Source organism: Phoca vitulina, unplaced genomic scaffold (genome assembly GCF_004348235.1).
Source record: "Phoca vitulina isolate PV1807 unplaced genomic scaffold, GSC_HSeal_1.0 scaffold28, whole genome shotgun sequence".
In the NCBI taxonomy this organism is placed as follows: domain Eukaryota; kingdom Metazoa; phylum Chordata; class Mammalia; order Carnivora; family Phocidae; genus Phoca; species Phoca vitulina.
Window position 1 is genome coordinate 14,054,227 of NW_022589731.1, and position 13,157 is coordinate 14,067,383.

The following is a 13,157-nucleotide window of genomic DNA, read 5'->3' on the forward strand; positions in this document are numbered from 1 at the left end:
GTTATAAAAGCAGATGTCACACATTCTTTCAAAAGAGGTTCAGAAGCCAGTAAGCTAGGTTTTAAAAGCTACAAAACAATATTTCAAGAAAGAAAACTTATTTATCTGGAATAGGCTTTGTGTGCAAATGTGATTTGGCTGCACTGATAACTTCTGACCACTGAAGTCTGTTCGATGCTCCTATCATCAGTCTGAACTTCCCTTGCAACAGCTGTTTGAGTCCGTACTAGGTGCCCAGTGTTAGGTTTCTGGGTCCTTAAGAAGTCTACATATATGCAGAGTCAGGTCTAAGGGGGGTGAACCAAGAGAGGGCAGTTATGAGAGGGGTAGAATGATGGCCATTCTTCCCAAGGCTCTTGCTGCCTGTGGGTCAGGGATCAAGGCCCCTTGCCTGGCATTCAGGGCCCTGCAGTCTGGTTCTGGTTGGTCTTTCTAATTAATGTCTATGTACCTCAACATCAGACCTCTGTGGTGGTCAGGCTGGCTCACTTATTGTCTGTTTTTATTTCATTATTTTATTTTTATATTCTTTTTGAGAGAGAGAGAGAGAGAGTGAGAGAGTGAGCAAGTGTGCTAGTTGGGGGAGGTGGTCAGAGGGAGAGGGAGAGAGAGAAGCCCAAGCAGACTGCTCGCTGAGTGTGGAGCCCAGTGTGGGGCTCAATCCCATGACCCTCCGAGATCATGACCTGAGCCGAAATCGAGAGTCAGCCGCTTAACCGACTGAGCCACCCAGGCGCCCGTGGCCCTGTTTTACATAGTGGCTCGTTGAGTAGATAATTCATACTGTGCTCACAGCTCCTTTGCTGTGCCCATCCTTCCCATCCTTCCAGGTTCAGCTCATGCCCCATCTCCTCCATACAGCTGTCCCTGAACACTTCACCCACCCGGGCATGCTGTGGGACCTGTCCTTCCCTTGCGGGGAAGTCACGGAGGTGCTGGGATAGGACCTTAGGGAGACAGCAGCAGGTGCCCAGCAGGCTGTTGGTAGCCATTCGGCTCTGCTGTAGTTCTAGATAATACCGTATCACCAAGGCAGTGCTTCTCATAGCATGTTGACGCCACTGTCATGAAGGGTTAGGGACCTGAATTTCAGGTTTAACCCCCCCACCCCCAGGTGATTCTTGTGCATGTTTCTTTGAGGATCACTACCCTGTAGAGGTGAGACATTGAGATCTTTGGAGGTGAAACCGTTTGTGTAACAAGGATACGTCCATATGGGGAGAATGGTGCTCGTGGACAATGTCTGTTGCATCAGTTACTGAGTTTTAGAAATTGAGCTCTTTATTAAATACATGTATTAATTCACTTGGCACGAAGCATAAAAAAAAAATAAATAAATTTGTAGCTGATGATTTGAGCCGGCAGCCTGACTTAAAGGGTCAAGGAAGTCATTATCTTAACGTGTCACCCAGGCAGATCATTTTAGAATTTCTCAGGAAATGATAAACGGGTTAGCACTGAGTGGAGTCATAGAAGTTAGCAAATGTATGGGGCAAGACCTGGGGGCGTAGCTGACAAAACACCGAGATAGGTTGCCGTAGGCCAACATGAGATGAATTTTAACAGATAAATGTTTCCAAGTAGATTTTCATGCTGCATAAAAAGGTATTGGGGGAATAGTTTATGTGGAGGAAGACTCCAGAAGGCACAGCTGGTGGGAGAATCCGTTAGTTGTACCCAGTGTCCTGCCATGCAGTGCTCTGTTCCCCGCCCCCCAGCAGGAACAGACTTCGGCACAAGGCCATCTGGCGCACATCTGCCCCATTCTAGCTGTACGTCCCATGGTCATGTTCTTTAATTGCTGTGCCTACGCAGGGGGTTATGGGCCTACCACCTAGGGCGCTCGTGAAGCTGAGGTCTTGCAGCAAGGCTGCCGGCACGGGCCTGGCAGGATCAGGGCAGCTGTATTCTCAGACAGCGGGCTTGGTCTGCACATGTTCAAGAGGAATAATGATTACCAGGACTTACTAATTGAGGATCAATGGACTGTTTTTCAGTAACAATGAGAAGGCACACGATTTGTATGTTCATGACAGTGTCTTTTTGTGTGTTTTGTTTTAAAACCTCCATTTGAGCAAGAGGAAAACACCCAGGATTTGGGGAGAGGTGCCTGGAAATGCCATTTATGAAGACAGGGGCCCTGTGATGAGTGTAGGGAAACCTAAGGGGCCAGGGCAGTGGTCTTAAAATATCATCAGGGCAGTCTGTGAAGATGGCTCGAATCTGAACCAGATCCACGTAGAGAAACAAGGGCGGCAGTTTAGCCTCAGGTACATTTCCAAGAGGAGTCCACCTCATGGAGGGTATGTTGCCACAGTGAAATCCGTGCACAGCAGTTGGACTGGGTGACCTCCAGGATTCCCACCCCCTTCTCACCCCAGCCCCAATTCCAAGATTCTAAATAGAACTCTTCCTAAACGTGACCCGCATAGCCCTTGCTTCATGGCTTGCAGGTTGCCCCGACTGGACTTCACAGCCCTGGGGGAGACCACGGCCCTGGGGGAGACCATGGCTGCCGTCTCTCGCCTGGAACCCTCCCGGAGTGTGGAACCCCGGGGCTTCGGGGCCAGGCACCTGGCAGTTGCACCGAAGGACTGGTTGACAGTGGGTGGTGCTAGATAACAGCTTTCCAACTAGTAATCCTTAAAGATGGTAGGTTAAAACCATCTTCTCTTTATGAAACAAGGTTAATATATCTGCACTTTGCTCTCTTTCAGGCTATTCTCATGGATCACAACTGTCCCATTAAAACAAAAATGTACACCCAGAATAATATCCAGTCGTATCCGGTAGGTGATGATGAAGAATCTGAAAGTGACTGAGATCCTCAGAAGTCTCAAAGTATTTATTGTATAAAACCGTGTTTCCAGAAGTGAAATGACTCCTCCGGAACAGTCTTAGTCCTACCATTCATCCCTGGTGAAAGCAAAACAACCAAAGGTTATTCATTCTTCTCCATGGTTGTGATTGATTGCCAACAGCCTTATAAAGAAAAAGCAGCTTTTCTAGGGGTTTGTATAAATAGTGTTGAAAACTTTATTTTATGTATTTGATTTTATTAAATATTGTACAATATATTTTGACGAAATAGATAATAGTGTAAATCTATAAATATTTGAATCCAAATCAAATATAATTTTTAAAAAACTTACATTCATGAACACTTGGGCAAAAAAATCTTATATTTTTTCTGAATATTGGTAATGAGTGTTTAAAATGAAAGCACACATTATCTCCGAGACACTTCCAACACTGAGAAACTAGAAGGAAGTCTGAAAAACAGCATCAAGTAAGACAGCATATGATGTTGTGACAGAGTGTGGTTAACTTGTAATTACTATCAATATATTTCTGAGCTAAAAGCTAGTTATCTCAAATGCAGAGGACAGGAAGTTGAGTCCGTCATCTTTTGGACTTACCCATAATCGTGGCTGGCATTAGTTTTCTACAGAATCATCTACCTGGAAACAGATGGTTGTAAATTATGTATTTACATGTCGTGTGGCGGGCAGCAGACACTAAAGCCGATAGGGAAAATAGTAAATGTTCTGAAAGCAGAGAAAAGCACCCAGAAGTATAGTTATGAACAACTAGCTTTCCCTTTCTAGTATATATTTGATTGTCTTAGGATGAAAAGAAAATTGAGGGTAGATTCACCTTATACTGTCGAGGTTGTTTAAGCCTAAGATCTATTAACTTTTAGAAACTTAGTTCAACTTTTAGAAACTTAAAAGGCTAATAGCTGCTATGATATGAAAAAAATCTGACCATGTCTTTGACCTGGTAAGAGGTCATCCAAGTGTCTTCTAGGAATCTATTAAGTTTTGAATTGCAATTATTATTTTTTTAGACTTCTGAAGGTTGTTCACATTAATGTGAAAGATTTTAAACGAAGATGGAGGAGGAATGAAATTATCTTGAATCACATTAGGAAAACAGGTAAAAATAATAGGTCAGGACACATTCCCTTTCAAAGACAGAAAAACCCTAGAAACATCTAGAAATGTCTGTGTATTCTTCTATCATCTAGTGCTGTATAATGTGGTTTTTCTAAGCATGACAACATTGACGTGCCTTTTCAATTTAACAGCAAATACTGTGTTAGCACTGTCAGTTGCCATCAGGTTTTGTATGAGATGTGATTGGAGTGTGCAGATAGTGTAGAATGTCTCAGATAATACTTGTAAATTCTAGAGTTCTGCAATCAACAAAAATTACCTAATGTCTGTACTTTGTTAAGCTAAAATTGTGTTTCTGTTAACTTGGTCAAGGAGCAAAGAACTTTAGAACAAGGACTCGACCTCTAAGAGAGTAGCTGGTACTTTCCTTCCATTTGCTTTATGAAGCTTCTCTGTAGCTTTATGAAGCTTCTTGGAGTGACTTGAAATCTGGTGTTCAAGTGCAGTGTGGTGGAAGCAAACAAGTTTCCTATTCACATATTTGCATTGGGCAACTTACAAATCTCTGATAGCACTTTCATATGGCTAGTGTCAACCATCAGGACTGTTCTCTACTCCCACAGGGGAGACCCTTCAAGAACGTGCTGCAGATCAATTCTTAGAGGGTTGGTGGCTCTCCCTGACCACAATACTGTATGATTTACTCCAATTTCATTCTTGCCTTTAAGGCTCAGTCTCTTCAAGAATGACTGGCAGAGGCATGCCCACTGTTGATCTCTAGAAAGAATGTCAAAGACGTGAGTTTTTCAGAACTGTTTTGGGAGCAAAAGTATCAATTATATCTGAGGGGGAAAATTACAAGGTCTTTTATAGGACTAAAATTCTGGCCTTAGCAAAACTGTGAAGTGAGGCTTTTTTTCTCAGTGTATCAGAACCGTGAACATACAGCTCCCTGAATGTTTTTTTGAGCAGAGGTGGGTTCTTATGTTTGTACCTGGCAAAACAGATACAAAATCGTTAATGAGGTAGCAAAGAATATTCAGTTCTTTCTTCTGACTGCTAAGTGTATGTGCATACTTGTTTTGGCTAGTTTCCTTAATAAATCTTCTGAACACTACTGTGCCTGTTTGTATTCCTTTATAAACCAGACATCGATGGAATAAAATGCATAATGTATTGACTGTGAATATCTAATTAAAAACTATTCTTTTCTGCTTGCAGGCATCAGGTAAAAATTCAGGTTAGTCTGAACCCTACTTTTTGGCTTTGCAAAATTGGCTTTAGATTGAAATCTGTAACTAGTCCCATGGCGTCAATGTGGAAAAGCCCAGTTAAGTTACCCTTGCATTTCTAAAGTTAAATTGCTTTCCTGACTGTCCTGAACAAATAACTGTATCTGATGGAAGTAACTAAGCTCTTCCACATGGTGAGCCCACAGGGCCCTGGAATCCAGACAACTCAGGGTGTGTACGTATGTCTGTCTCTTTCAGGCATGAGACTCTCAGGCATGAGAATCGCAGTTTTACTCAGATCTTAGAGGGGCTCTAAACCTTGCCCACGCCTTCTATTAAAAGAAAGCTATTAGCTCAATTTAGAAAAAAAGACAATACATTTTCGAAGTGATTTTAAATTTATTCACTTTTAGGGAAATTAAGATCTTTGTAATCAGGAGACAAGTATTTTCAAACTGCCTTTCAAAAAATCGAGATAAAGTTAGAGCTAGACAGTACCCTTCAATTTTCAGCTTGTTTTCTCTTCTCAAAATCGTAAAATAGCCAATAGTATTTCAGCTATTCTGATACTTGAGTATAGGACTTAGTATTAGGAAATGTAGCATATTAATTGATTCCAAAATGATGCTAAAATATTGTTCAGCGTGATTGTTTAACCTAGTTCTTCACCTCACCTAAATACCAGAAATACAGAAAATAGTCTAATTCCTAATAAATAGCAGGGCCGATCCATACATCTGAGATTTCACAGCTTAGAAAAACAACAGTAAAACCAGAATTTAATGCTTTTAGGCAAATTTCAAAAGAGCAATTTTGTTTAGCAAAAGTGGACTTTGTGAAGAGCTTGTTTGCATGGCCAAATTCTACCGGGCGGTAATTCCAGAGATGTAGCAATCACCTCTTTCAGATGTTAGCAAATGAAGATATTCTTGTTTTCTGTGGTAGTTCTTTTTATTAATTATTTTTTAGCTATTGATAACATAGCATGGCAGCAAGATTACATCAGGAATGTAAGAGAATACAACTGTTTTCATGGAAGCCTCACACCTCACTACCCCCTAGGCTATTTGGAGTGACCCCCCCTCCCCCGCACTAAAGCACAACTGTGATGCTTCTAATGCCTGTCCGAGTAGATAGAAAAATATTGCACTACATTAAAGGTAGATTTTACAAATATCATTAGCAGCATTACTGAGCTTTTCATAATTGTGGTTCTACAGAGTTAAATACTTTTAAAACAGGAGATTTTTATGAACCAAAATTTTGCGTTATTTCTGCAGCTCTTTCAAACGCATCGGTTTCAGCAGCATGCTTGGATGTCACTAAAACTCCTGTGGTGTCATCCATCCATACACACCAGCCACTTACAGACACTGGCCTTCCAGGTCATCACCGGTAAGTTATTCTTCATAAGATAAAAGTTGGTTATTCCATTGGGCAGACTCTTTCAAGCACGTTACAGAACTTTTTTTTAGCTTTCAGAGTAGGTGTATAAAGACTTCTACAGCAGTGTTCTTTTAAAATGCAAGCATGCTTAACACAAAAAAGGGGATACACAGATCTATTTTTGTTATAAACTTGGCCAATAAAGGTACTTCCTAATATTTCACTTAATAAAAGTAGAGTAACTCCTCTACCTTCAAAAATGTTTTTGTCCCCCATTTGAGTCATAGCTTTTCTTGAATAGCTTTTTACTGTTCAGAACACTTCTGGAGTTCTGTTGTTCTCCTCACAACAATCCTGTGAGGTAGTTAAAGTATTGTTTATTCCTACTTTGGAGCTGGGGAGACTGCGGCATGGAACCCTCTTGTGATTATAAAGTTCATTAATGGCCAGTGGAAGAGCTTGACCTTTAACTCTTGCCTGGAGTTCTGGGCTGTAAACCTGGGCCAGAACCCTTACTATTACATCTTACACTATGCCTCTTCCTGCCGGCCATCGAAACTGTCCCACCTAGCTTTAAATTCATGTCAATCTTTAGTATATGTCATTTATCACAGTAGTTACCTATAAGAGGAAAATAGACATATAAAAGGCCAAAACTTTTATGGTATACCAACAGAGGTGATGCTCACACGTTTTCCCTCAGTCACATGTTACTGGGGTCCACACAGTGGACCAAGTATTGGAAGAGATCTTTATTATCAGAGAACTGATCCCAATTCCTACGTATCTATACTGTTTTTATTTTTTTTTTAAACAAAAGACTGAACTATAGACGTGTTCAGAATGACCACCATTCCGTCAACCTGTAATCTATCTTGCATGATTCCTTTCCTTTACGACATCCTCCTGCATGAAAATGTACCTAAAACAAAATAGCCAAACCCAGTTATCAACATGGTCATTTTAAGAACAGTCCTCTGAAACTTTATCCTTGACATGCTTTATTTCCCATGGGAGAACTGAAGATGAAAAAAATCAAATGTTCAGAACTTCCATTTAAAAGGAGAAAGCATCCACATTTCGAAAGATTTTATTTCAAAATCCTACTGGTTACTGTTTTTTTTAGTAATCTTCTCTACAAAATTCTTGACCATCTGCATTCTCTATTTCCTATTACATTTTGTTTTTCAATGCAACCTCTTCAAATTAATAACTGTATTCTCACTAAAACTGCACAAAAACTAGAAAATTCACAGGATAGAAAGCAAGCAATATACGTAATTTTTTTTTTTTTTTTTTTACTGATCAGTGTAACTGACTAAAGCCGCAGCATCTGCTTTTATGTTACATTTGGCAAAAACAAAAAACCACCCTCAAAACCCCAAAATAACAAAAATTTCAAGCAAGTAGAGATGACAAACTTCCTAACACGAAGATTCAAAACCTGTTCCTTCAATGATTGCCGTTGTCAATTTGGGCATGCAGCAAACTTGTTATAACCGTGATGGAAATGAAAATACTTCAAGAATTTGGACAGTATCCTTTTTAACACTCATTCAAAACTAAGATGAAGGAAAGTAACACAATGAGACATCACACGTACATAAACATGAAAAGTTAGCTTACATAATTACATAATTAGAAAAAGTTAAAAATAAATTAGTAAAAATAAATTCCCAGTATAAACCCCAAAACGCATAGCTATAAATGCAATCTGAAACAACCAATTTAGTGAGCTGGTCATGTTTTTGCTGGAAAACAACCCCTTTTCACTCTTGTTCTTACACAAGCAAATGGCGGTGGAGAAGCAGGCCGAAGTGCATCAGAAGAGGGCTTCCATGTGGGTTATCTGTGGTACTTGAGATGCAACTTTTCCCCAATCACTCGAACAGTTTAAATAGGCTGTCTGTTAAACAGACTCTGATGGGCCAAACAAGTCCTCTGATATGTTGCTGAATGGCTGGGAGTCTATTAGTTGGGTTATTTCATTATCGAGGTCTTCTTCTGTATCATCGGGGTACTTGCTTATTTTTTTGGAGTGCTGGTCTAAAGACAGACTTTCTAAAGATTCAAGATCTTCAATGCCCGCTCTGTAGTGGATCATGAGAAGTGTTAGAGCTTGTAGTCTTTCACCTGATTTAGACAAAGCAGCAGAAAGAAGGGATTTTTTCCTTGATTCAGTTGCTTCTTTTTCTTCTCTGACAAGGGAATTGTTATGTTCCAGCTCCTGGTCAATTTCGTTCTGCAGTTTATCCAGCATGAACTCTAGTTTCTGGATCCTCTCCTCCGTAGGCAGGCCCCTGTAGAGATCGCGGCCGATTTCTTTCACTGCAATGAAGACGCTGTCATCCAGACCACCATCCTTCCTCGCCAGCTTTACTCCTGTGCTGTCTCCCCGTTTGGAAGGGCTGTTCGGGCCGCAGACCTCTGTATCACTGCCTTCGTTGTCTGACGTGTTGGGTGTGTGTTTTGGTGAAGGTTCCACTAGATCAGTTCCTGGTTCAGAAAGGCGAGTTTTAGAGACTTGGCGCAAATTTAACAAACGAGAGCTCGTATTGATGATGTGTCTTGTCAAACCTGTTGTTTTATTGACTGACTTGCTAGCTTCAGCATCAACACGAGGAGGCAGGCCTAAGAAGGTTTCTTGTCCTTCCAGCCTGAGGTTTTTCAGGGTCCGGTCTATCCGCCTATCAGTTGCTCCACAAAGAGGTGTCTCCGCTAGACACTTTTCCTGACATTTTTTATGGCAAACATAAGCACAGAACATACACTGGGAAGCAGCTTTAGTCCACACTTTTTTCTTACAGTAATCACACCAAGTTGGGTTCTGGAACTGAGTATCCTGGAAACTATGTTTATTTTCTGTTAAACCCATCTGTCCAACAAAATGTTCCTCTTTAGGTAGGGCAGAAACCTCTTCGACCAAATGGAGTTCTTTTTCTTTCTCTAAGTTAGTAACTATAGGGTGGTCTGGTTCTCCTTCTTTCAAATATTTGAAGTGAATGGTAATGTCACCAAAGCAAAATTTGTCATTGAATCCCTTCTGCATACTCAGATTCCGTAGTGCGGTTCTCGTGACCATTGCCTTAGGCGAGGGGGCTTCCAGTCTGAATTTTGAAGAGTATTCCATGTTTGACGTGGCCAGGCATCCTAAGGCCACCTCTTCAAGTTTTAAGCTGACATGCCCCAAACAGGTAAGACCCCCTAACTTGAAAGGATCCCTGCACCACAGCGCAATGTTTAAGTACCTGTGGCAGGCTTCTATGTCGAAGAAACAGGTTGCTCTGGTTCTTGTCCATTTTCCTAGCTTATTACGGTAAGGAATTTCTGATGATTCCCACGTCTGAGGGTCATCTGAACTGTCCTTAGGAGGGCAGGAACTTTCTGAAGTAAAATCTCTCGCCACTTCTTGCTTTGCTAAAAATGGCTTAGATGCAGCTACATCTTCAGTATGATCCATATTTTTCGCTTGCTTTTCAGCAGGTTTATCCGCAGGAGGAGGAGGCAGCACCTTTTCTGGCTTTTCAGGGAGAACATCTGGTTCTGTCTGATTTGGGGTGTCGGCAGAAGGCAAAGGAACTTTCACTTGTGGTCGTGGTGGCACAGGTGGTTTGACAGTGGATCCCTGGGTGGGTTTTGACACTTGTGTTGGGTCCGTTAACTCAGAAGCTTTTAGGGCCAAGGGTTTATTTCCCTCTTTACATGGAGGTTTTGGTGGTGGTGGGTGATTTCCTACAGCTAACTTACGGTTTAAAACTGGTGATATCGTTCCAAGGGGTTTAACAGAAAGTGTTGTTGGAGTACGTTTGGGGCTGTGACTTACTGACGGAGCCTCATCTTTGAGCTCATTCTGTGCTCTGACATCACTTGCCAAGTCTTCAAATTCAGAATCCAAATCTCTATTTTCAGCATCTACTGCCAACCCAGTGGTTTCCTCTTCATAGTTTGGCTGGCATGAGCTTGACAGAAAGTTTTCTTCCAACTGCCCAAAATTATCTTGCAGCGCTGCACCTTGATTGCTCTGGCCGACAGGTCTCTCGTAATACACCAGGACCCGGTCCCCAGCCTGCTTGATCAGCTTCAACACTTGCAGGGTAGATGTGATTTTCACACCTGTTGTAAGATTTTAAAAGGGAAAACATGTAAATTACTGCAATGAAAATCACTTAAGTTTGCTGAATGTAATTGTCCTTAGTTTATGATTATGGAAAAGCAATACAGAAATGTGGTGAATGATCAAATTCAGAGACCAATGCTTGAAGTAAACTTAGCAAAATACTGTATTATGAATAGCGGACTCTTATACATATTCTTTTTATTAGCCCTCCCCATCAAACTAATCTTTTTATCAGGACCAGAAAGAACAAGGAAAGCATAAATTGCTTTAAAGTTAAACAAGCTGGTTACTATCTGCATCGATAATATCAGCTTAAATTTTCATTTTATTATGTTCTAATAGGTGGCTACATTAACACAGTTTGAAATTCAAAAGGTACAGAAAAATGTAGAGTGAAAAATCTCCCTTCCACCTCTATTTCCCAACCACACTGTCCCTTCCCTGAGGCAGTCAAAGCTAGCAGCTTCTGGTGGAGTCTTCTAGAGATACTCTAGGTGTTATCTTTAAAGGCTCTATTTGTTTGTTTCCTGCCCTCCCCCTACCTTCCCCCAAACAGTACTTACCCAAGCTAGCCCTTTCTGTAGGACTTAGAAAAAGGTGAGAAGGGGTCTTTGCTTTCCAAAGGTCTTAGGACCACCCTAAATAAATCAGAGTAACATCAGCCCCATCTAACAACCTGACTTCAGAGTTCCTTAACCTATATCCTCTCCTACCTCAGTTGTCCAGGCAAGATCATGCTTTAGACCTGATTATCACTTGGAATTTTCCACATCAGAGGTCTTTCACTTGTAATTAATCTCTGCTCAAAATCTCCTATTTCCCGCCTCGTTACAATGCTATCTGTTACTAACGGAATCTGTTTTGAGGTCATTTCCAGGCCCAATCATTCCTCCTTTGCTGTCCTGGTCCAACTGGTCTCCTAACACCACTTGCTTTTCTCCCCAACCTTAGTCTCAAGATTTCACTGATGTTCACTCACATCAAGATTTGGGATTCTTTTGCCCTGGCGCTTTCCTCTTCTGTCTATCTGGCTTTCTGATCCCAGCTTGCTAGCCCCATCTCCTTTTTCTTCTCCTGGGCTTACCACTGGTACCTAGTGCTAACTGACACAGGCCATCCTCAGCAAGGCATTCTTTTGAATTGTTTCTGGTCTCTAAACAACTAAGTCTCTAAAATCCCAGCTTCAAACCCTCCCTATTCCCCTGAAGCCCACCCTCCCTACTGTCTTTTATTCTGCAGGTGATCTCTCCTTATTTACTGAAGAGATCAACAAGCAGCCACCTTTTCTCCTGGCCAGTCATTTTTAGTATGAACCTATCTCCGAGGACGAAGTAGCCTTTACTTGTACTTTGGATCCTATTCCCCATCTCCTTCAGGACTTTGCTCCATCAGCTATCCTGGCTCATATCTTTATTCCCTTCCTTCTTCTCCTTTAAAACCTTTTTCTTGGTTTTCACGACACCGTACTACTAATTTGGCTCTGACCACCTCTGCTTTCTTTTTCTCCATCCATATCTGCCCCTTGTACCAAATGTCCCCATGGTTTTTATATGCCCTAGTTCTCTCCCTTTTTGCTCTCTCCCTGGATCACAACCACCTCAGTGGTTGCAACCGTCAGCTTTTTCTTTGGTTGGTCTCCCCTCTTCTTCACACTATTCCTACATCCCTAACTACTTCCGGAGATCAGCACCTGGATGTTTCCTCGACGTAACAAATTCAGCTTAGTTAAAACCCCTCTCTGATCTTCTCATTCTCCTGTCCTCACTATGTGAATTAACTTGCCACCCTCCCAATTAACCCAATCTGCACCCCAGAGACAGCTGACCCCCTCGATCCCAGCAGCTCTCAGTTTTGTCAGAGTTCTAGTTGTTTTCCTCCCCTGTTCAGATCCACCTGGTCACTGGCTTCAGTTCCAAGAATCCACAGCTCCTTGCTGTGACCCCTCAGATCTTCCCTGTTTTAATCATCAAACATACTGCTCCCCAATTTTCCTAAAGCTTTGGCTCAAAAACCTTTAGTGTACAAACTCATCACACTGGAATCCAGGGCTTTCTAATGTGGCTCTCTCCATGATTCATCCAGCCTGCTCTTTCCCTCTAACCACACTATGTTTCAACAAAATTGTAGTCTGACATACATACAAATGAAAAATAAGTCCATCTACTGAGCTGCAGGAAAACTTCAACTCAATCTAAACTCATTCCCTGTGACTCAACACCTGGCCTCATCTCTTCCCCAACCACCAGGAACTTTGGGGAGACAACCAGTGTTCCTCTAAGGACTAGTTGGCCAAATCTGGATTCCTTTTCTTTTGCAATGTTACAAATACACACAAAACTAGAGGAAACAGAAGAAAAATGAACTCCATCATTGAGCTTCAAATATAATAAGCATTTTGCCAATCTTATTTCAACTACCACCAATCCCATTATTAAATATTTAAAAATTATATACCCATATAAACAAATTATAGGTATAAAAAATAAGTATTATACCTGTCCCTTATCTCAGTACTTTGTTTTC

At 41.4% G+C, this 13,157-nt stretch overlaps 2 protein-coding genes across 2 annotated transcripts in view; one reads left to right on the forward strand and one right to left on the reverse strand.

Moving 5' to 3' along the window:
• SLC18A2 (solute carrier family 18 member A2) overlaps positions 1 to 7,326 on the forward strand; it is a 39,322-nt gene extending 31,996 nt beyond the window's left edge. Inside the window, exon 16 of the mRNA XM_032422998.1 lies at positions 2,718 to 7,326. Coding sequence (XP_032278889.1) covers positions 2,718 to 2,822 — 105 coding nt within the window. The 3' untranslated portion in view covers positions 2,823 to 7,326. The remainder of the gene's footprint in view (positions 1 to 2,717) is intronic.
• A 495-nt stretch (positions 7,327 to 7,821) lies between these two features.
• Positions 7,822 to 13,157, reverse strand: part of PDZD8 (PDZ domain containing 8) — a 76,123-nt gene continuing 70,787 nt past the window's right edge. Inside the window, exon 5 of the mRNA XM_032422997.1 lies at positions 7,822 to 10,630. Coding sequence (XP_032278888.1) covers positions 8,427 to 10,630 — 2,204 coding nt within the window. The 3' untranslated portion in view covers positions 7,822 to 8,426. The remainder of the gene's footprint in view (positions 10,631 to 13,157) is intronic.